Below are 24,654 nucleotides of genomic sequence, written 5' to 3'. Positions count from 1 at the left end.
TTTAGACTTGACTTGAAAAAATGTTCTAAGACTTGTGACTTGACTTGGACTTTTACACCAATGACCTGGGACTTGAATTGGACTTGAACCGGTTTACTTGAAAAGACTTGATATTTTACCCCAAATATAAAATTTAACATGCATATTATATAGAGATTGAAAATGTGACGTCATTCACGGGTAGAATCGCAAAGGATTCTGGGAACTCGTGGCAAGCGGTACTAGCGCACGCAGGCTTTCAATTGAAATCAGTCACACAGCGATAAAAAGAAACACAAAAATGTCAAGAAGCTGTTGTATTATTAACTGCAATAGCCGGTCGCATGACAGCCACGAGAAGCCGACGGGTAAAGAGATCGGTTGTTATCGGATTACATCGTTGAAGAGAAATTGTTCGAGCCATGTTTCCGAAGTGACAAAGACGCGACGGATGGCCTGGATTGCAGCCATTCAAAGATCAAATATAACGTCCCAGAACACTCCAGCTCACAGGTTAGTCTGCTCCAAGCATTTCCACAAAGGTCAGTCTGCTGTTGTAGTTAATACGTCATTTTCATAACATAATTGGTGATATAGGTTACAAGCAAGTCTGGCGCTGAACAGAAATTGTCGCGCTATGCTCCTTTGTTTATTGTGCATAAATAGTGAATTGTCCTGACACAATATTGTGTTTCGCTTCTGTTATTATGGTACATTGACAAAAACATATACTTTTATTCACAGGATAAAACAGTTGTTTTGTATCACTAATTGCCCAGTACGATTACAGCATACAGTATTGTTGTCACTGCTACATTTCTGTGATGATACCAGAAATTATTTCCACTACTAATTAATTACCGTTGAGCTCAAAGGTTATATTAATAAACGGTTAACAAATGTGTATTTATGACGACGATTTGTGAGACTGGTAAACTTATGATAGGTACGATGGTCTTTCGTTCTACACGGTGCATTTCAAGGTCCTGCACCCATCCGTCGGTAAACTGTACCTGGGCTTGTTGCAGTGACCTGAAGTTACTAAACTTCATGAGTGTATGCACTCACTCCAAGAACCATATAATTATAAATATGCATATAAATATGCTAAGATGAGATAGCTGACTTCATCTAACTAGCAAATGTTGTCCAGGCTAAGTTGGTGATGCAGTTTTTTTTAATATGTATGATATTTTTGTCATGCGATTTTAAAGCCGGTCCTACAACCGCATCCAAGAATAACATGCAGCTTATCTCAGAACTGTTGGTGAAAATTATTCTTGGAGCTAGGTTTAATTGAGCTGCATTTTATAGAGGTGCAATTTCACAATTTGTGTATATTTTCTAAGTTCACTATTTTGTCATGTGTTGAGAAAAACACAGATTTAAAAATTACATGGTCTAATATTTACATTTAGCATAACTGCAACATTATTTTTTTCGTTTGTTTTTTTTTTTTTTTAAAGACTCGAAAGGACTTGAAATTCAAAGTTTCAGACTTGTGACTTTACTTGGACTTTTACACCAGTGACTTGAGACTCGACTCTGACTTGCCTGACATTACTTGAGACTTGACTTGAGACTTGAGGATAAAGACTTGAGACTTACTTGAGACTTGCAAAACAATGACTTGGTCCCACCTCTGCCAGCCGCTGATCAACTCTAGGGCGGCCAAGTGACATGGTGTGACAGACCTGTGTGCAACCATGGGAAGGTGGACCCTCTTGGTTACCTTGACTACGACGCTCACCCTTACAGGACCCCAGCTGACACCAACAACAGCCGAATCACGAGGCAGACAGAAAAGATGGACGCACGACAACTCCCACCTGAGAGACATGACGCAAGACCACATACACCCTTGGATGAACAATGGCTGGTACCGTTATATCCACGATAGGACCAAGGCAGAATCAGCAAATACAGACTGTTATGTCTGTTCTCATATGCCCAGCACATCAACACACCCCACACTATATGGTGAATATATGAACAACACTCAAGCAAAGTGTGCAGCCAGCTTCGCTGGCATTGGATTCCAACACAGCCGAATCATCACCAACGACACAATCCCACACGCTGTTGGACTTAGTAATGGAACATGTGATCGACTCTTCTGGATCGATTTCAACGTGACAAACTGGAATACATCCATCCACTTCCCAGTGTTTCTGGACCAACTCCCAGGGAAGAACCACTCCATGTGTTATCAACAAGAGAAAGGTAACACACCCGTTGGAAACACGACAAACTGTGTCTAAACTGCAGGCCACGGAGAGGGCGCCCCTGTGAATATGAGTGGACCTTCTAACGGCACGTACTGGGTGCAAGGAATGGCCTGGCTATGTGGACAACGGGCATATTTCATACTGCCCCCAGGCTGGACAGGAACATGTGCTCCTATATTCCTGTCAGACCACACTTTCAGGATGACCGCAGTAAATACCACTTCTACAGCACACCGAAAAAGAAGGTCAACGTTCCCTGAACTTCAACCACATGACCCGATATGGGGAAGCAACGTACCCAAGGAATTCAAACTGTGGACTACCGGACAGAAAGTACTCCACACATTGTTCCCCTGGGTGGGAACCAGAAAAAACATGCTGAGGATCGAAACTCCGGACTACCGCTTTGGACTCTTCTTGAACGCTTCGTGCAAGATCAATGATCAGCAGAATCAGGAAATCAATGCATTACAGATTGCAGTGATGCAACATCGAGTAGCTTTGGACATGATACTAGCAGAGAAAAGGGGACTTTGCGTCCTCTTCAACAATGCCTGCTGCACTTACATACCAGACAATGTACACTCATCAAACATGACTGGCGCCCTGAACGCCTTGAGACGGATCCAGCAGGCCCAAAATCAGGACTATGTAAGTGATACAAGTGACTGGTTTTCTTGGCTTTACACTGGCTCCTGGCTACAGGTGCTAAAAAGACTACTACTGCCTTTTCACTGTACAATACTTTTTGTTAATAACCAACGGTGCAATAGACTTCAAAGCTTGAAATTAGAGCTGGGCGATAGAATGATAACGATATGTATTGCAAAATAACTTTTTCTCGATAGAAAAATTAAACTATTGCGATAGACCTCATCTCTCTCTCTCTTCCTCTCTTATAAAAAATATGAAAAGCCAATACAAATTAAGTAGCACAGAGCCGAACCAATCACAGCCGCAGCGTCACGTCACCTAACTTGTTACGTACAGCTCAAGTGCCAAGCCGCACATGTGTATTTGTTTGGGAAGCAGCCAGCCGCCGTGCAGCCGGGTAATGGAGGAAATGAGTGTGCCGACTAGAGAAAAATCAACCGAGAGCTTGGGTGACCAGGTTACCGAAGAGAACACAGATGACGGTTCCAATGCCGGTGAGATTATCAAAAGGAAAGGCCAGAGAAGTTCCGTAGTGTGAAGGTATTTTGGCTATTTGAAGTTTGACAAAAAACAGTAATGCGCACTGTAAATTGTGCCGAAAGCATGTTCCCACAAAGTCTGGAAATACAACAAACCTTTTTTATCACCTGAAGCAGTGCCACCCACTAGAGCACGCTCAATCTCTGACTGAAAGCGCTAATTCGTCATCGAAAACAACCAGGGGAATCCCTGCGAAGCAGCAACAGTCAATTGAGTCGGCTTTCTCCAGCGTCTTACCATATGACAAAAAAGCTAAGAGACATTGCAACATAACGAATGCCATAGCTTACTGTCTTGCTAAAGACATGCTACCAATAAACACGGTCGAAAATGAAGGATTCAAGCAGCTAATTAAGGTAATGGATCCTCGTTACCAACTCCCTGGACATAAACATTTCTCTCAGATGGCGCTTCCAAAGCAATATTATATAAGTTAGTCAATTTTGTCTCTTCTTCTGTAAAATAAACTTTAGATTTATTATAAAGATTTATTTTTAGAATTAATATTTTGTTTCTAAGTGGAACTGACAATTTAGTAGTCTGTTTTGTTTGTTCTATTTTGAAACTTAAATGCTTTAGCGGCTACCTTTTGTGTAGTTTGTAATATTTGGCTTTATTTTTGCCTAAACTGAAGCCTCATTTTAAGTACATCTGCCCTGTTGAACTTATTATGGGAAATAAATATTTAAATCAAAACAAGCTGCTGATTATTTCACATTTTACTTGTGAGCAACAGCACATTTAAATCTTACATATATAGTTATTTGGCTTATATCGTGATATATATCGTTATCGCCTGAAATGAAAAAAGCATATCGTGATATGAAAAAATCTTATATCGCCCAGCTCTACTTGAAATACTTGAAATACTTGCAATTCCCTTGTATTCTTATTTATTCTATTTATCCCTTTTGTATACTCTTATTTATATATGTCTCTGTATTTATATATGTGTATATATAGTATTATGCTCACATTCTGTAACTTCTGTCGGTGCTGTGCTATTTGGAAACTGAATTTTACAGTTAATAGGATTAATAAAAACAACCATAAACAACCAGAAGAGTCTGTTCAGTGACAGGTTGCTTCTCCCCAAGACAAGAACTAACAGACTTAAAAACTCCTTTGTCCACACGCCATCAGACTGTTTAACTCCTCTCTGGAGGGGAGAGGGAGGGGAAACAGGAGGACAAAGGAGGGGGGAACAACTAAGCTGTAGTGCCTCTGCACCTCACTGTACAATACCTTGTGCAATACTTTTTGTAAATAGTCAACAGTGCAATAGACTCAATACTTGAAATGTGCAATTCACTTGTATTTTTATTTTTTATTCCTATTTATTCTATTTATCCCCTTTGTATATTTTATTTATATTTGTCTCTGTATTTATATATGTGTGTGTGTGTGTGTGTGTGTGTGTGTGTGTGTGTGTGTGTGTGTGTGTGTGTGTGTGTGTGTGTGTGTGTGTGTGTATATATAACAGTTCTGTAACTGTAACTTTGGTCGTTGCTGTGCTTTTTTTGGAAGTCGAATTTCCCAGAGGAACCCACCCGAGGGATTAATAAAGTTCTATCTTATCTTATCTTATCTTATCTTATCTTATCTTAATACAGTTCTATCTTATCTTATCTTATCTTATCTTATCTTATCTTATCTTATCTTATCTTATCTTATCTTAATACAGTTCTATCTTATCTTATCTTACTCATCGGAGTTGGAGTACTTTTATTTTGTGTTTTTGGAACATGTATCCTGCCATGTCTAAAACTCATGATTAAGCGCATAATCGTTTTCACTGTAGCTGCATGCATACCCGTGACAAATGATGATGATGATGACCCCGACCTGTTGGAATGTGAAGACTTTGTGTGGTTAATGATGATGTGACAGAAAATGTACAAGATGTTACATACTGATATCTCACTTAAAAGTTATACTGACAACAGGAGGGAATGTTAAGGGAAAGTTGTACTGAGTAGCCAGTATAAGCTTTTAATGAAACAAGTTTATTTGTGATAGAATGCTGCATGATGATCTTTTCCTTGCTTAGAACTGATTGTCCTTTTCATTGCTCAGAACTGATTGTTCTTTATGAAACGTGTTCTGATATTTGTATCTGAATTTTCCCACAGCGATAGTAGGAAGTTGAACAAGCAGTTCTGACTTCGCACACACACACACGCACACACGCACAATCACATACGCACATGCTCACGTATCAACATTCCACTGAACAAATGTTTTCATTTTCCTTCTGTATAAATAAAAGACAAGTGCAAGAACAGGGCGCTGATCACAGGGCCCCACTCTCTGATGTGAGTGCTCTGTGAAACCCCCTTGCAAGTTAAAACTGCAGCGCCTGTGTGTGTCTTCACTCTTAGACTCTCAGCTGAAGAAGTGTCATTTAGAATAAATCTCTTGACACACCATCAACCATATTTTTACTTGTGTCAAATCAATGTCTTCATTCAAGAATAATTCATCTTAAGAATAAAAGCAACAAACAGGTGATAGCTGCATGTGTAGTGGGGCATCACATTTATGTTTTACATTATTACCAGTATCTGTCATGATCTCGTGGTTTGTTTCACTCAATAAAGAAAGGGATAGACAAGTAACACAGTTATGTTTCCCTTATGTAACAGGCCAGAATTTCAGCAGATGTTTAATACAAGAGAAACACATGCATAATATGCATTATTTAGACTGATGAAAAGCAGAGATTTTATACAAAAAAATATATATATAAAAATGTGTAAACGAAGTCAACAAACACCAAAACAAAACAAAAAATACGGACGATCTGATTTCCTCGTGTCAGCATTGTTCCCACATCATCATAATTAATGTTGTTCCAGGTTCAACATTGCAAGTGACCAATCACCTTCTTGTGACGTCATTCCTTTGCGACTTCGAAATACCCGCCTTCGAGTATTTCGAAATACAAGTGAAGAAGCGAAAAACCGCCGCCTGTCCGCCGAATTTGAAGTCAATTTAGGATACTTTCCTTTAATAAACGGTAAGCATTATACATATGTTCCTCACTTGGCTTGCTGTTTGTTTGCTAGCGATAGGCTACTTGACGACAGCATTAGCTAACCAGTGTTCTCTAGACCAGCGTTCCCCAACTTTTTGGGTGTTTCGTGGCCCGGGGGTTGGGTCAGGCAAAATTGCAGTAGCTTCCCTGATCATTTTACAAACATAAGTGAAGAGAATCTGGACTAAAAGGCCTAGACTTATGGTTGTGTGCTGAATCTATGAATCAAACTATCACCTGGAAACATAATTAACTGGTCCATAGCTGTGAAACTGGACATGAGTTCTTGATTCTATGGAGATTAACAGTAATCCAGAAATTTACAAATTTGTCCCAGGGACATCGCGTAGATGTTGTCCCTGGGACATCGCGTAAATGTTGTCCCTGGGACATCGCGTAAATGTTGTCCCTGGGACATCGCGTAAATGTTGTCCCTGGGACATCGCGTAAATGTTGTCCCTGGGACATCGCGTAAATGTTGTCCCTGGGACATCGCGTAAATGTTGTCCCTGGGACATCGTGTAGATGTTGTCCCTGGGACATCATGTTAAAGTTGCCAGAGACATACCATATGAAAGTTTAGCTTCTTTTAGCCCCTGTTTGTTTTATATTATTTTATATATATATATTTTTTTTAATATTATATTTAATATTTACATTGTATTGCAAAAAACCCCACAACAAGTTAAAATGAATTAATGAATATTGACAAATTAAACCTTCGTTATTTTTCCACCAGAAATGGACGACATAATTAGAAGAAGTGTTCTGAATGACGAAAAAAAAAGAACTGGAAAAGACACACAACTTTGTGTGCATGTGTCACAATGCCAGGAGGACCCATTCAGTGTTGTGTTAGAAAAATTGAACTCATTAACCCTTCATGGACATTATAAATGTTTAAATGTTGCCTCAGGTAAAGACAGGAAAAGAGACTATTACAAATTCAACTGCATCAGAGCTGGGAAAAAAAGTCGAAACAGCTACAGAGCAGTGGGCTGTAAGGCCTATGTTTCATTTAAAGTACTCAAATGTTGGAAAGACCACACAGTCATCGTGCAGCGTACATATGATAAGCATGATGGGCATGATCCTTCGGACCCAAAAGACGCACATTTCAACAATATTTCCAGTGATTTGAGGAGGAAGATTGAGGAACTGCTTTCCCTTGGAACTAAGCCAGCCATCATACTAACCGAATGTCATAAATGGGCCAAAGAACATGGACACAGAGATCTTCACAACAGAGAGCATTTTGTCACACCACGTGACATTGACAGTGTTAGAACCTGCATGATGAGGAAGAAGCACTTTAACTGTGGAGACAGTCAAAGTGTACATACCTTACTTAATGGAAAACATCAAGAACATGTTCTCTTCTATCAACCATACACATCTGACCAAGAACTAATGATTGTTTTGCAGACACCTGTAATGAAATCAAACATGGAGAACTATGCAAAACAGTTAGTATTTGTTGACACCACGCACTGCGTTAACCAGTATTCATTTCCCTTATTCACACTTGTTGTAAGAGATGATCATGGGCATGGAGTCCCTGTGGCCTATGCTATTGTCAGCAACGAAAGTCAGAAAACCCTGGAAACTGTTCTTGGAATAATTTGTGAGCATTTCCCAACTTCCCCGAGGTAAATAATACATTGACAGCTATTGATTTTGAAATAATTCCTTTTCAAAAAAGTTATAACATGCCAGAATCTAATGCTATAGCTGCAGCATGGGCTGCAAAAAACTTTCCTTTCCAGTTGTTAAAGTTATTCCTATAGGCTGTATGCAGTATTTTATATATCTACTTGTGAGTTGAAATGTTTAATTTGGCATTGAAGTGGTGCTTTGAGATAGCAAAAACATTTTCATACTGTTTAATCTCATTTAGTGTTTTCTTTTTTTCTGTAGAGCATTTATGGTTGACAAAGACTTTGCAGAAATAAATGCTTTGCAGAAGGTTTTTCCAGAGTCAGCTATCCTTCTATGCTGGTACCATGTCTTGCAGGTAAACCACATTGTTTTCTTTTCACGTTGTCTAAGATGCACCTGAAACACATTTTTACAACAGGGTCCTGTTGTCATGATTTGCCTCATTGTGATATTCACCTACTCAGGTTAATGAATATAAAGGGATAAAATGTTGAGTGACTATGTCCATCCATTTAAGACCACAGTGCACTCATCTTCTGGTGGCTGCTTCCCAAAGCTCTTTTTGACATTTAAAAATATGTTTGCCTGGTTGATTTCTGTAATGCACAGGTCCTCTTGTCCAGTGAGTGACAAAGTTATTTTTGGACGTCAGCTTTCTTTTATGCTTTTTGTACAGCTGCTCCTCTGTCTCTCTCTCCAGATTAACTTTTTTTCTCTTACATTCACAGGCTGTTAATCGATGGCTTTCAAAATCAGAGTCCGGGGTCCATGGGCTTTCTAACACCCAAAAGAGAAATGAAATCATTTCTTTCTTTTGTAAGCTGAAAGCTTGCACATCTGTAAGTGTAATTTGTCTATTTCACATTTTGATTTCTTGATTACACTAAGAGCATAATAACTTTCAGTTGCTAAAAAGAGTTAGAGAGATACAAAATAGATTTTTGAAACAATTTCTAAAACTGGCTTCTTATCTTGCTTATCAAAACAAGTACTTAAGCTGTGCAGACCATCATTGTGTCACCCACTGTGCAGTAGAACTTGTGAGTGGGATTCTTTCACAGACAGATGCTGAAACCAAATATGCTTATAGGTTTAGTGTTCCTTCTTAGCCATTGTAAGGGAAGAAATAATTGCTTCTTAATACAAAAACACGACATATTATTAATAACTTAAAATTCTTAATGTTATTCAATAAAAGGAAAAGGGCTTCAATACATAATATCAAAGATTTCAATAGGTCTGTTAAATGGATTGAAATATATTCTGTTGCATCCAATTCTCTTAGGAGGACGACTTTAAAGCCACATCAGCAGAGTTCTGCCAGACATTTAAGCAATACCCTTTGGTGTGCCAGTATTTTCAGAAGCACTGGGAAGGCATTGGCCACATGTGGTGTGACTACGGCCGTCGCTTCAGTCACGCTCGTTCTGAAACAAACAATGTGATTGAAAGGTATGATTTATTATTTTGACCTCATTCAATTGTATTGCTGAAAAAAAGATATTATGCTTTAATCCAAGAGGCTAAACTGAGTAGGTTCTTCATGTCATTGCCAGAACAGGTTTTAGGCAAATCCTTTAAATTCTAGCAGCGTTTTATATGTTATCACAACAAAAAACAGAGTAGGTGGATTTGCCTAAATCAGCTAAACCGGCACAGAGCATTCCCTTATAAAAGACGTGTGCAATAGGTATTCCAATTTTTAAAAAAATAATACAGTCTTGATTAAAACTTTAAATTCCTTCAATTACAGTTACTAATCATTTCAAATAACTGTTTTTCAGATTTTTCCACCGCCTGAAATACCAGTTTTTATCTGGCTACAAGAATAGGCGTCTGGATGATCTGATTGAAGTGCTCCTAGGGAAGGCCGACGACTACTTCTCAGTCATAAAAACCCTGCAAGATGTGGGCCGCATGAAAAACAGGTTTGCTGACACCTTGTCTCAAGTTTCAGACTCTGCTTCAAGACTGATGGAAAGTGGTTGGGCTCTTAAAATTACAGTCAAGAACAGCCATGGAGTTAATGCATATCAAGTCCCATCTGAGTCAAGAGAAGACATGGTGTATGACGTCTGCCCTGTTGAGTCCTACTGCAACTGTACATATGGCTTACGAGGACTTCTTTGCAAGTATCTAGTGTTACTTGCAAAATTAGCAGAGGCTGACAATGACATCTATCCAAACATGGAAACAGACATTTCTACCTTGGCAAGAATTGCAGTGAAAGAAAGGCATTACTTTGTACACTGTGAGGACTTGAAAGTGATAAAAATGCCAAGTTTGTTTGGAAATCTGTGTTTTTTTGCATCGGCTGAAACACTTCAGTGCACTTGTTGTACGTTCTCTCACTATAACACATGTGCTTGCCTGAAGGTGGCTTGTAGCCATTTTAAACAAATGAAAAACTCTCTGAAAAGTCCTCTATCAACTTTGAATGACACTCCTGTAGTTGAAAGCACAGACAAAAAATGCACAGAAGATGCAGTTGGAAAACTAAATGCTGTTTTAGACACAGTTAAACAGTGGGCATTCATTCCAGAGGGTATTACTCCAATGATAGATGAACTGCATACAAATGTCTTAAAAACAAAACAAGTAGGCAAAAGTATATGCCAGTACGAAATAAAGACGACAGAGAATGCACGCAAAATTAGGCCATTGTATTCTAGCAAGAAACGTTCGGCCAGCATCGACATTCCAACAGTCTGTGAAAATGAATGTGAACAGTCGATAACCACTGAAAGAGAGACATCCTCTGGAGAAAATGAAAACCTTTTGGAATACAAAACAAAAAAGAGAAGAGTTAAAGCTAAGTATATGCACAAGTAGACTTTTGTGTGACATTTCAAAGGGACTGCATCCATTACTTCTGTTTATTGAAACCTAAAGCTGAATAGCTGTCTTAACTTTCTGCCAAGGAACAGTTGAAAAGAAATTGTTTGGTCTCTCAAGCAGTTGTTATTTATGTGTGTTATTCATTACTTTGGCTTGATTGCTGTTTTTGATACAAATTCATCTGTGCCCATTGTAATATTTTCATATGTTACTATTTTTATATTGCTATGCATTATAAATAAAGGATTACTTATTACTATTAAAGGTCTGCATTTGTAATTGTTGGTATTATTTATAAAATATGCGCTCTTAAGTTTTTTGCTCCATAAAACGATACCTGTCACTTTTTGGACATAGAGTATCAGCTGTTGAGAATCCTGGCTCATACAAAATAGAAGTAAAAGGTTTCAACATCCAGCCTTTTTATGATTAAATACAAAGTGTAATAACAGAGTTATTGGGGTGTGATTTTGTTAATAGTTAGTCTTAAGTATAAGTTTAATAGTAATGAGTAAGAAAATATAGCCAGAATAATGGAATGAGACTAACACCTGACCTCACACTGAGATTTGGTATGAAGTGGCATGTTTGTGCTAATGCTGACATTGGGGCTCAGAGTTCCTCTGTGTGTATATATTTGTGAACGTTAACTTGGCTAATGTCCAAGGGTTTGACTGCTTTCCTGTTGGATTGTATCACAAAGAACAGGGATAAGAGCACCAGTGGCCGTGCACACCCTCATCTCTCTCCTTCACCCGATCATTAGTGTTGGAAACCGGCATTAGCTCAGAGTAGATTAGACTTCAGTATAGTGCAAGTGATTTGATTTTATGATTATTTGATTCAGTTTTTTCTGTGTTCAAGCTCAATTACTTTAATAAAATATGTTGAATTCAAACAAATAAATAAATAAACTGTGGACATTACCCTTTTAAACCTTTCTGAAACAAGACAGGTAAAAACCAGTGTATAAAAGTTTACATAGGTATAAATAGCTCTAACACTTTACTCCAGCCTGGCGTCCACACATGTGGACATCACATTTTGGGTTATTTAGACCAAAATACTAAATCTTGATCAACAAGTGCCTGATATACAGTTATGAGGACATTATACTGCAACTGTTCTATCGAAATTTCAAATTAATGTCCTCATATGTGGCTCTCATTTTTCTCAGAAACAAAAATTAGGTAAAAAAAACAAAACCTGGTAATTCTTTCTTTTTACATTCATCGGGTTCCAATCGGCCCAAATATCAAAGAGAAATTAAAAATGCATGCCATGGAAGATTTCGGGTCTTAGGGGGTTAAAATGACCAGACCCCTCCGGCCTGTTTTCCAGGCCACTAAATTAAACCCAGTCAATTACCAATTGAACAGAATAAAAACCTACGAGGTCCACTAATAGTCCAAAAGTCCAAATCTTTAATAGAAAAGACAGGCAGAACTCAAACAAACAATAATCCAAACGAGGAGCATATATAAACACTGGAAAGTAAATAATTATAAGTTATTAAATCAGACTAATTAAATACAGTAAAACTAATAAGGGAAGACGAACACACGGGAAATAAAAATAACAGTGTAAACATACCAAAACTCAAAATAAAACAGGAAAGTTACTACAAACCGAGTGTGACACAATTACATTCATATTGAAACATATGTGATAATTTTCTTTCTTTGTAGCATTTTTAAGATATGTGTTAGAACAGTCATTATGCTGTTTGGATTAGGAACCAATCATTTTTGCCAAATAGTTAACACAAACTTAGAACAACAATGAACAATTTTCAAGATTCTGATTTACAGAACAAACAAAAGTCACAAAAGGTTTCATTATTTAAGAGACAAGATCAAGTTTTTCACACAGGAATGAAATGACAGAATCCAGTGCAGCGGGGCCAAAGGTGTGTGTCAGCAAACTGAAGGTTGAGGAATCAGTCAGCTCATGTTTAAGATTGTGTTGGATTTTGAGAAGAGTCTGTCTGTTATTAGAAAGTAAGATTAACAATGTTACACCAATAACCCAAATACGGGGAAATGACAAATAATACCAAAAAAGATACAACTTTCATATTGTTTTACTAACTTACTTTGTCATATCAGCACTTGAATGGTCGATGCCTTTACAGACCATGTCTGTTGTGACATCGCAGGCCAATCTTCCGGCAAACCCGGGGGCTAGCTCCCCAGCCTCCTCTTCACTCAGAACACTAAACACTGTTACTTTAGTTTTGGCCTTCTTAGGCCTGTCAAGAATCATTGCGGGCAGTTTGGCTTTACGGCCCTAAAAAAGAAAAAGTGCAAACACCAAAAGAGCAGAGAGAGACACACACACACGCGCACAAAGTTAAATGCTTTTGTTTACATGGTGTAATTGTGTATATGTTGCAGCAAATGCACAATTTCCAGCCACATTGTCACTTCATTGATACGAGTAACCCGGATTTATTTCAGGTGACATCAAAATCACGAAATGTATATCTACCCCAATCAAACCTCTGAAAACATGAACTGACATGTTCTCTGCGTTGATTCTGCGCTTGATCTCGTCTTCTGTTATTGTGTAGGTTTTCTTTTTTGAGCTTGGTACAGATAAGCGACCATGCACTCTGTAAACTGTACTAGTTCCTTCTGAATCAGTTTGGAATTCTGTATCTGCATCGATCCTGTCAACATCATCAGCAGCAGCATTATCTGTACTCAGACTTGTGCCGTATACTTCTGTTTCTTTTTCTTTGTCTTCAGTCTGTGTACCTTCATCTCTGACTGTCAGTCTTCCTATCTCACTGTTACTTGTCGATTTGCTGCAGATGTTCTCTCCCTTAGGAACTTTTCCTTTGTCATTCGCTGCCTGATGCTTTCCCTGATGACATTCTTCACTGGCTACTTCTATTGCTCCTCCTGTATAGCCACCCACTATGCTGCACAACTCCTTTCCCTCTGCTGTGCTGCACTGTGCTGTTACATAAAGAAGAATGATATAAACAGCACTATATCAATTTAATTGTGAAGAGAAATCCCCACAATACGACACAGTTATGTCTAAAATAGTTTTGTGTAAAAACTGGATCTTGAAACGTCCACTTTAATTACACAGTCCTGGTGTGCAAAGGCAAAATTACGAAAAAAAAATTCACTTTAAACATTTTTGGACATTGTTTAGTTATATTGTGACTTACTCTCACAGAAGATACAGATGCCACAAACAGACTTTGAACAACGCATGTGCTTGTATGCACCACATTTCTGGCACTGCACCTGTGAATTAAAAAAAAAAAAAAGAAGAAGAAATAAACAAACAAAAAACAAATGAACAAAGTCCATTAAATAAACAATCTATATGGCTAAGGACATGTCATAGTGTACCCGGTCTTTGGCTGCAATCACACACCAGCACTGACTGCACTTCCTAGTTCGATCTGCAAAATATAATTTGTTTAAGTACAAGTTACATTTTCCAATGTTAGAGAAAAAGAAGGCAGCTAATTTTATCTTTACCTATTGAGGAAAATAAGTAGTGGCAAAGTCGGGACCTGAGCTTTGTGATTTCAGTGTTGTACTCCTCCACTTGTGTTTTACCGTCAATGAGAGATTGGGCAAACTAATAATTGACGAAGAAAAAAAAAAAAAAAAAAAAGAACAAAAAGAATTAGATTAACAAAGAAATGTTTGTTTGTTTTTAACCTCCCCCCCCCCCCGAGAAAAAAAAAAAAAACAGAGCAACCAAAGCAAAGCATTACTGCTGAAATGGTTCAATCTACAAAAAAAATTGAGATTTTACCATCCTGCCTCTAAGGCTTTAAAAACTGAATAGGCAAAAATGTAAACATTACTTATATAGGTTAAAGCTATAGTTTTCAGTACCATTATGACATGCACTCCACATGAGTTCCCATCCTGTTGATGTGGGTGGCTCACATGTGACAAGGTCCACTCTCCAGTGCAGCCTCTTGCTGAAGCAAATGAGCTGAGAGATCGCAGTTATTACAAATAAAAAGCATATAGAGAAATCAATAACCACGTTCGGTAATGATTTCAATTAAATTAAATATGTTATGTTAAATATGTTAATTAATTACCTCCAGTTTTTCAACACCGCACTTTTTCTGACCTCCGACTCGCCAAATGAATTCATATAGACTATGGTCCTCTTGGGTATGTCACAAAACTGTTTTGTAAAAAGATGGATATGGTAGGCTTGGGCCTTGAGCTTTCCTAATGAGGGACACTGAAAAGTATCATGCACTAGAGAGAGTGCAAAATCTGTGCAACTTACAAACAAGGTCCAGTGGCTGCCGTTTTCCAGACAGGCTCCAATCAATTTCTCATACATCTGAAAGATGTTTTTCTGGAAATGAAAAGAATGTGACAAGTATGTTTTTCTGTCAAGAATGACACTGCAAAACTGCAAAAGCTTGTCAGGTGAGACTTGTAATTAATTCTGCAGATATACAAACATATAGAAAGTGTCATTTTTGGTTTACATTAATTAATTTCTATAGTGTGTACAAAACAAATCAAGACCACAGACTCAACACGCACCACTCAATTTTTGGTGTTCTTTATCAGTTGGCCAAGACAGAAATGTTTTAATCTGTGTGCATTGCTTTTGAACAAGTCTTTACACAGAAAAGGTTTCAGAAAGGTATTTTTCAGGTTCTTCTGACAAGGCTTCAATTTTGGAAAATGCTGTTTGTTTATAGTGGCAACTTATAAACCCTTTGTGATAAGAACATAGTTACCACAGTCCAAGTCATACCTTCAAAAAGTATGCACTTTGTGCTCTTGTGGACCCATCCAAAATTTTTCCAGTGATTTGACTTGGTATTGGATAAATGTGAGGGAAATTCTATAAAAATAACATAAATACACCTATGTTTTCAAATACATTACAAAAAACGTAAACATGCTATGTCATTATGATCAAACAAGCTTTTCAACATACCTCACACTGCAAATAGATTAGGCCATCTATTACCTTATAAAACAAATAAATAAATACATATAAATAAAAACAGAACTAAGGAACACGATTCATTAAGTAAATTGTACAATAAAGTGTATTTAAAGCAGAATTTAACATTAGTTTTATGACAACATAAAAGGATTTTTATGTCAAGAGGTACCTCATCTGAAATGTTAGTCTGGTCAAACAGGGATTTCAAACTTGAAATACCAATAGAGTTTGGTCCAGCTACTCCCACAAGGTAATCTGTGAGAAAGCATATGCTGTAGTCAACAGATATCATTTTCTTTTTGCATGCTGCAACCATCATCCATTTCAGTCTTCTAGGAGCTTTGTCTGGTTGTAGTTCTTTTTTCTCCTCCTCTCCCCTCATCTATTAATTAAATTGTTTTCTGACCTTCCTAACTGTTTCCGACCTGTCTTCCCAATGTGATGTTTAAGCAATATATGTATGGTCAGAAGGGGGTGAAATTTTCATTGCAGTTGTACGTGTAACATTGCATGTGATAATAAAAGGCTTGATTGGTTGATTATTCAACATGAGTTGACATTTACCTGACATTGTGAAGGAGTCACAGTTTCTGTAAGGGTGTAAGAACATAACATGTGGATTTGTTACACTTCTTTTTCACAAGTTAATAACAATCAATAATTTTCATTCCATTATTTACAAGCTATCACACGATGTCCCAGGGACAACATTTACACGATGTCCCAGGGACAACATCTACGCGATATCCCAGGGACAACATTTACGCGATGTCCCAGGGACAATATTTACGCGATGTCCCAGGGACAACATCTACACGATGTCCCAGGGACAACATTTACACGATGTCCCAGGGACAACATTTACACGATGTCCCAGGGACAACATTTACGCGATGTACCAGGACAAATTTGTAAATTTCTGGATTACTGTTAATCTCCATAGAATCAAGAACTCATGTCCAGTTTCACAGCTATGGACCAGTTAATTATGTTTCCAGGTGATAGTTTGATTCATAGATTCAGCACACAACCATAAGTCTAGGCCTTTTAGTCCAGATTCTCTTCACTTATGTTTGTAAAATGATCAGGGAAGCTACTGCAATTTTGCCTGACCCAACCCCCGGGCCACGAAACACCCAAAAAGTTGGGGAACACTGGTTAGCTAATGCTGTCGTCAAGTAGCCTATCGCTAGCAAACAAACAGCAAGCCAAGTGAGGAACATATGTATAATGCTTACCGTTTATTAAAGGAAAGTATCCTAAATTGACTTCAAATTCGGCGGACAGGCGGCGGTTTTTCGCTTCTTCACTTGTATTTCGAAATAATCGAAGGCGGGTATTTCGAAGTCGCAAAGGAATGACGTCACAAGAAGGTGATTGGTCACTTGCAATGTTGAACCTGGTACAACATTAATTATGATGATGTGGGAACAATGCTGACACGAGGAAATCAGATCGTCCCCCCACTCTCTGATGTGAGTGCTCTGTGAAACCCCCTTGCAAGTTAAAACTGCAGCGCCTGTGTGTGTCTTCACTCTTAGACTCTCAGCTGAAGAAGTGTCATTTAGAATAAATCTCTTGACACACCATCAACCATATTTTTACTTGTGTCAAATGAATGTCTTCATTCAAGAATAATTCATCTTAAGAATAAAAGCAACAAACAGGTGATAGCTGCATGTGTAGTGGGGCATCACATTTATGTTTTACATTATTACCAGTATCTGTCATGATCTCGTGGTTTGTTTCACTCAATAAAGAAAGGGATAGACAAGTAACACAGTTATGTTTCCCTTATGTAACAGGCCAGAATTTCAGCAGATGTTTAATACAAGAGAAACACATGCATAATATGCATTATTTAGACTGATGAAAAGCAGAGATTTTATACAAAAAAATATATATATAAAAATGTGTAAACGAAGTCAACAAACACCAAAACAAAACAAAAATAAATGTCTCTCTCCTCCCACTTCCAGTTTGGTTTTAAATCCTGACTTATATCAAATACCAGTTAACCCTCATCAGTTTCTTTCAGCTCGAAGCCGACTGGGAGGTCGAGGCACGATGTGCCGGGAAAGCGGTGTTCCTCCCGGCTGTAGTAGGTCTCGACTTCCCGTTAGCTTCGAGATAGTGGGTGTCAGATCTCCGAAAACGTCGGAGCACTTTTGCAAATATGTGATGTCTTGTGTGTTGTTGTTGTTGCCGCGCTGAGCAGCTAGCTAGCGGCAGTGTGTTCTTCTCCAACTGTTAATAAATGGCTGTGCTCCCTGGCTAGCTCATGGGGAGCAATACCAAACGATACCTCCGTCTCCTCCATCTCTGAGCTCGCCACATTGGTGTCAGAAGTGGGATAGCTCACCCTCGCTGTAATGGAGAGAGACATTCAGAGGCTGGAGCAAGCTATCGAGGAGAACATTTCCCGCTTGGGAAACTGGCGATTGAAGAGAGAGGATGTGAGCGGCCATGTAAGTCCCCCGACGGGTCCCAATGGCGCGAGCGCGGCGCGAACGCGGCGCGGCGGCGGCCCGTCGCGACAGATGCTAGGGCAATGCTTCATGGGCTACCTCTGTCGACCCGCACGCCGAGCCCCCAGCCGCGAGCAGTTATGCCTACCACGCCAGTTAAGGTGCCGAAATACAACGGGCTAACCCCGCTAGAGCCCTACCTCTCACAAGTGCGGCTGGCCGCCAGACATAGTGGCTGGAGCGAAGAGGAGACTGCTACACACCTAGCGCTAGCATTAGAGGGAGATGCACTGGAGATACTCCTCGACCTAGCCCCGGCAGAGCAGCATGAGCTCCAGGCCCTCACCGCGGCACTCCACTGATCAGAGCAGAGAGCAGCTGACCAACCGGAGCCGTCGACCGGGGGAGAGCCTGGGCACCTTTGCAGCAGACGTGTTGCTGTATGCTCGTCGTGGCTACCCGGAGTTTCCAGCAGCAGCCCGTGAGGAGCTTAGCCTGCATGCTTTTCTGCGAGGACTTTTCCCAGAGCGACTACGCCAACACGTCCGCCTGGCCATGCCTCCGTGAGGCGCTCCTTGAGGCTGAAAGGGCCGAGCCGGTGCTCACCTCGCGACCTAACCAGCAGGTGCCCCCCCCAAACTACCCCCAAATCAGAGCCGCAGACTGCGACGGGGAGGGGGAGGTCGCCGAGATTTCCCAGCTGCAACCCTCGGTGCCCCGGAGGCGTCCTCGTCGACCGACCGCTGCTACCGGTGCGATGAGCCTGGCCACGTGGCGCGTGACTGCCCAGCACCAGCCCCGAAGACCAGAACTACGCAGCCTCAGGGAAACGAGGAGGGAGCGGTGTAGCGAGGGGACCACCGCTCCAGCTTCCTGCCCCCCCTCCAAGGACGATGCACGGTGGTGGGCCGAGTTGGGCACCTCAAAGGACTCTACCTGAGCTGCTGTGTTGAGGACCAGCCGTGCCAGGCCCTGGTGGACACGGGGTCTACCATTTCCCTGCTACGACCTGGCGTGCTCCCTGAAACATCTGGGCCACTGGTGAAGGGTTGGTTGCCCAAGGACACCCAGCTGATGACAGTGACGGGGGAGAAAACTGTTATGCGGGGGAAGAAACCGTTGCGGATCCGAGTGAAGGATCTAGAGCTGGTGCACGATTTCTGGCTCGCCGACATTCAAGACCAGTGCATAATTGGCCTGGATCTGCTGAGCCGCTGGGGGGCCTGCGTCGACACTGCGAAGCTAGCTGTCACTCTTGGCGCAGAGACTTTTGCCCTCCAGCGCGGCCAAAAGCAGGGAGCGGGGACCAGACGAGACAGGCATCAGGCAGCTGCTGGTCAGCAGATTTCGGATGCCGGTGGCTCTGGGTCATCTCCACCCCCAGTCACCAGATCTCCACTCACCTCAGCCTCAGCCTCTCAGCCCGACAAACCTCCTTCGACCGAGACCATCGAGGCTGTCGATGACCTTTGGCAGCGCAGTTGCGTAGGCCTCAACGTCGACCAGCGCCAGCGGTTGAGGTGCCTCCTGGACGAGAATGTGGACATCTTTGCCGCCAGTGACAAGGACTGTAGGCAGACGAGTCTGGTCCAGCACACCATCAACACTGGCTCTGCTCAGCCCATCAGTCTGCGTCCACACCGGCTGCCCCTCTCAAAACGGCAGGTAGCGGAGGAGAAGATCCGTGAGATGGCTGTGGCTGGGGTGATCGAGCCGTCCAATAGCCCATGGGCGGCACCCGTGGTTCTGGTGGGGAAGAAGGATGGCAGCCCGAGGTTCTGCGTGGACTTTCGCTGTCTCAATGCAGTCACCAAGAAGGACTCGTACCCGCTGCCACGGATCGACGAGGCCCTAGATTACATTACCGGCTCCAGTTGGTTCAGCTCCCTCGACCTACGCAGCGGTTACTGGCAGGTGGAGCTAGCCCCCGACGCAAGGCCTAAGACTGCATTCACCATTGGACAGGGGCTGTGGCAGTTCAGGGTCATGCCATTTGGGCTCTGCAATGCGCCAGCGACGTTTGAGAGGCTGATGGAGAGGGTGCTCGTGGATATCCCTCGTAGCCGCTGCGTTGTGTACCTGGATGACCTGTTGGTGCACAGTGGCGACTTCGACAGTGCACTGTCTCACCTGAGCGAGGTCTTGAGTGCCATCCGACGAGCTGGGCTGTGGCTCAACCCCGCGAAATGGCTGGAGGTCCTTCAGGGCTATGACTTCGAGATCCAGCATCGGCCAGGTCGACAGCATGGCAACGCTGATGCCCTCTCCAGACGGCCCTGCGAAGCCGTCGAGTGCCGCTACTGCCTGCAACAGGAGGAGCGGGCCCAGGAGGTGCTGGGGGTGGCTACTGCTCAGGCCACAGCCGGCAGAGGGGGGTGGCTCCCGTTGACAACGCAGCAGCTGAAGCGGGAGCAGGAGGCCGACGCGACGCTGGTTCAGGTGGGGGCCTGGCTGGAGGCGGCGCAACGCCCCGCCTGGACGGGGGTGTCGGGACAGGAGCCTGAGGTGAAGGCCTACTACTCCCAGCACAACAATCTGGAGACCCACGACGGCCTCCTGTACCGGAGATGGCGGGCCCCCGGTCAGGGCAGAGATCTCCTGCAGCTGTTGGTGCCTCGGTCGCTGCGGTCGCAGGTGCTTGAGCTGGTCCACGGCTCGGTGGGGGCAGGACACTATGGGAACGCCAAAACTCTCCGCCGCCTCAGGGGACGGTTCTACTGGTCTGGCTGTCGACGGGATGTGGAACTTCATGTGCACTGCTGTGACACCTGCACGGCACAGAAGGGCCCAACTCAACGCTCCACTGCTCCCCTTCAGCAGTACCTGGTGGGGGCCCCAATGGAAAGAGTGGGAGTGGACGTCCTAGGGCCTTTCCCCGTCACAGAGTCAGGGAACCGGTATGTGTTGATAGCTATGGACTATTCCACAAAGTGGCCAGAGGCCTACGCGGTGCCGGACCAGAGCGCAACGACCACGGCCGAGAAGCTGGTGGAGGAGATGTTCACCCGTTTTGGGGTCCCAGCCGAGCTCCACTGTGACCAGGGGCGTGACTTCGAATCGAAGGTCTTCGGGGAGATCTGCCGGCGACTGGGGGTGGAGAAGACGAGAACCACACCGCTCCACCCACAAAGCGATGGCTTGGTTGAGCGCTTCAACCGCATGCTGGCCACCCAGCTCGCCATTCTCACCAGCCACCACCAGCAGGATTGGGACCGACATCTGCCCCTGGTCCTTTGGTTGTATCGGACTGCGGTGCAGGAGTCCAGCCAGTGCACACCTGCCACTCTGATGTTTGGACGGGAGCTCCGGACGCCTGTGGATCTGGTGTTCGGGTCCCCCCCCGAGCCGGAGATTGATGGTGGGCCAGAGATGGACTACTACAGGAGGCTGAGGGAGCGGCTGCAGGTGGTTCATGACTACACCTGCCAGGCCCAGGCCAACGCCGGAGTACGACAGAAAAGAGCCTACGACACCAAGTGCCGAGGGGGGGTTTTCATGCCTGCCGACAAGGTTTGGGTGTACTGCCCGGTTCGCAAGAGGGGAATGTCCCCCAAACTCTGCAGTCACTGGCAAGGGCCGGCGGAGGTCGTGGAGCGGCTAACAGACGTGGTGTACCGTATCCGCATGCAGGGCCCGGGGCGCATGGTGGTGTTGCACCGGGACAGGCTCTCACCGTACCGACCGCTCGCTCCGGCAGACGGCGGGGCAGAGGATGATGGTGGCACCCCATGTTCTGACCCGAGTGACTTTTCCGCCGCCGGTTGTGACCAGCCGGTGCGCCAAAAGAAGGCACCTGGACATTTGCAGGACTTTGTGTGGGGTCATGGGGTCGTCGGGGACGACTGACCCCTTAGGTGGGGGCTATGTAGCGGGTCAGGGCTGTTTGTACAGTTATGTTTTGTGTATGGTGACGGGTGACGCCCTCTCGCTGCGACGGTGTGTCCTTCCGGGGTCAGAGGGCGCCCTGTGTGTTGTTGTTGTTGCCGCGCTGAGCAGCTAGCTAGCGGCAGTGTGTTCTTCTCCAACTGTTAATAAACGGCTGTGCTCCCTGGCTAGCTCACGGGGAGCAAGACTAAACGATACCTCCGTCTCCTCCATCTCTGAGCTCGCCACAATATAAATCAACACAAAATCACAGAAATCTGCACTGTCATGAACAAATGTTTCACAAAAAATTTAAGCCTAATTTTCACACTTTATCGGGTTAACCCTCAGGATTCCACGGCTCAATGCACTATTTTTGACTACTTTTAATTTTACCTTTATATTTCACCTTTAAAACGATTTGCCTTGTTCAGTATCATTCTTTCCTCATGTCTAATTTTACAATTATTTTTTTCATTGGCATACTGTATTAATACAACTGAACTACAATCACACAAAATCCAAGTAGCAAAAAGTTATATTTTGTTACTTTGAAAACCACAAACATGTTTAGCAAATTATTTTGATAATTTGAAATGACACTTAAGCACAGAATTTGCAAACAAAGTTATTATTAGTTACAATTATTTACATCAAAGTGTTTGGTGATATAAATGTACAGTACATTAGGGTATTTCAGTTCCACTTAAAGTTTTTTCTCTATTGCTATGGAGCAATTATTTAATTTGATGGTTTTTCATGTGTCTGTTACTAAATGTTTTACCAAAAGGAGACTTTTGGTCAGGAAACAGTTAAAGTCAGAACTGTCCCATCATGACACAAATCAATAGATTCATGACTTAATATCTCACTGATATTTATTTTTCATCCTTAGAAACGACCTACAGAAAACCTCTCCTCTTTCTGTATACCACACAACATATTACTGCATCATTATCAACAGGTAGGTCTGAAGTTTTCGCTCCTACAGTGTCAGTGAATTGAGCCAACACAGCCAGCAGATGGCAGTGCAGACACTCATATCATCATAAGCTGCACTTAAAAAAATATTTAATAAACTTAATAAAAGTCTTAATAATTGCAATTTTCAAAACAATTCAAGTTGTTCAAGTCCAATGAATAGTGTGAATAGGTTGGAAAAATTAAGTGGTGAACTGCCAGAGGTTAAAAGAGTAAGGTTACCCAAAACTGAAAAATAATCTACATTTCAGAATTATACAAAAAGGCCTTTTTCAGCTAACATAAAATGGGTTCATAATTTAAAGTTGTTAAATCAATAGAGGTTGAGCAAGCCTTGAAAGCTGGTGCTATTTCCAACTTTTCTGGATTACTTACAACCCCCTCTGTCTGCATTGTTGGAACACACTGTGGTACCATACCCTCGTGAGCATCAGTTGAAAAGTGTTTCACTGCAGAAAGTAGTGTGTTGCTACAAAAATGGTGGAAAAAAAAAGACAATTAAGAGAATTGAAGAGAGACATACCATCATAACACTTAAAAATGTAGGTCTTTCCTACAGAGAAATGGCAAAGAAGGTGTCAGCGAGTAGTTTCCTTCACCATCAAAAGGCACTCAGAAACTGGGGCAAACTGTGACAGGAAGAGGTTTGGCAGACCCAAAGCCATAACTGAATCAGAGGACAAGTTTCTGAGAGTTAACAGCTTGCTTGAAAGGCGTCTCACAGAATCTGCTTTTTATCTCCTATAGGAGAGATGCATTGGAGTGTCACAGGTTTGGTCCTTTCAGAGGCTGAAGAGCTGATGGCCTGAGGCTAACATCTATTGTCACACAAGGACAAAGGACAGAATTTAACTGGATGATTAACTGGATATGTCAAAACAGTCAAATCTGTGTGAAAGGGACCTTTTAGCACAGTTATTTCACACAACAATTTTGCAGAATAGAAAATTATTTATGTTATCAGACTTGCAAGCAAGTTGAGCATTGACTACAAAGGGACAAAGTAAAGTCGGACATAAAAACAAAAAAGGAAATTTACAATAAAAAAGTTGATGTGATTGTGTTTAAAACATTTCTAAACATATGAAAAACAGATTGTTTCCCCTAAATGACATTAAAAGATACGTGTAGACTTGATAACATTTTTATGATTATGTTCAGATTAAGACATTTGCACAGTAGTTGGGGTCTCTAAAGTTGAGAACCTGCTGGCTGAGTATTTTATAATATTGATTTAGACTGATATATTCAATTACTTTCTTATATAAAGATAAATAAAAACATGCAACACTTTATGGTTCTATAAGTCTCTGCAAGTATTTACATTTTCAAATGATCACATGTACAACATTGTCACTTGCCACTAACAATTTTTAACAAATCATGCACTATGTTGCACCATGTTTACACAGATGATCACTTATGTAACTATGTAACAAAGAAA

The 24,654-nt window shown here is 41.9% G+C and overlaps 3 protein-coding genes across 8 annotated transcripts; 2 read left to right on the top strand and 1 right to left on the bottom strand.

Moving 5' to 3' along the window:
* The first annotated feature begins 6,202 nt into the window (after positions 1–6,202).
* On the top strand, positions 6,203–8,091 carry LOC146706136 (uncharacterized). The gene is made up of 2 exons (XM_085461035.1): positions 6,203–6,420; positions 7,178–8,091. Exon 2 carries the CDS (start codon positions 7,180–7,182, stop codon positions 8,089–8,091), a length of 912 nt encoding a protein of 303 aa, XP_085317161.1. The 5' UTR covers positions 6,203–6,420; positions 7,178–7,179.
* LOC146706135 (uncharacterized) lies at positions 8,068–11,203 on the top strand. Of its 2 annotated transcripts, none has more exons than XM_085464180.1 (4): positions 8,068–8,452; positions 8,826–8,936; positions 9,383–9,549; positions 9,882–11,203. In XM_085464180.1, the coding sequence occupies exons 1-4, from the start codon at positions 8,363–8,365 to the stop codon at positions 10,927–10,929; spliced, it is 1,416 nt and encodes a 471-aa protein (XP_085320306.1). In that variant the 5' UTR covers positions 8,068–8,362; the 3' UTR covers positions 10,930–11,203. The 2 variants fall into 2 exon arrangements, with proteins under 2 accessions (XP_085320306.1, XP_085320305.1); XM_085464179.1 differs by lacking the exon at positions 8,068–8,452 and adding an exon at positions 8,469–8,719.
* Positions 11,204–12,336: 1,133 nt separating this feature from the next.
* On the bottom strand, positions 12,337–17,292 carry LOC146706134 (uncharacterized). 5 transcript variants are annotated; one of them, XM_085464174.1, is made up of 12 exons: positions 17,136–17,183; positions 16,067–16,487; positions 15,886–15,918; positions 15,700–15,789; positions 15,217–15,288; positions 15,020–15,108; positions 14,805–14,907; positions 14,439–14,541; positions 14,307–14,359; positions 14,120–14,198; positions 13,031–13,898; positions 12,337–12,922 (listed from the first exon to the last, which is right to left on the bottom strand). In XM_085464174.1, the coding sequence occupies exons 2-11, from the start codon at positions 16,277–16,279 to the stop codon at positions 13,363–13,365; spliced, it is 1,371 nt and encodes a 456-aa protein (XP_085320300.1). In that variant the 5' UTR covers positions 16,280–16,487; positions 17,136–17,183; the 3' UTR covers positions 12,337–12,922; positions 13,031–13,362. The 5 variants fall into 5 exon arrangements, with proteins under 5 accessions (XP_085320300.1, XP_085320301.1, XP_085320304.1 ...); XM_085464175.1 differs by having other exon boundaries at positions 15,020–15,288; positions 16,067–16,152; positions 16,462–16,487; positions 17,136–17,153; XM_085464178.1 differs by having other exon boundaries at positions 15,020–15,288; positions 16,462–16,487; positions 17,136–17,292.
* Between the last annotated feature and the right edge of the window lie 7,362 nt (positions 17,293–24,654).

The sequence above is a fragment of the Copadichromis virginalis genome, linkage group LG7 (assembly GCF_057382275.1).
Source record: "Copadichromis virginalis isolate Kocher_CV1m ecotype Utaka linkage group LG7, C_Virginalis_male_GT1.1, whole genome shotgun sequence".
In the NCBI taxonomy this organism is placed as follows: Eukaryota; Metazoa; Chordata; class Actinopteri; order Cichliformes; family Cichlidae; genus Copadichromis; species Copadichromis virginalis.
This window is presented reverse-complemented; position numbering and strand designations above follow the sequence as displayed.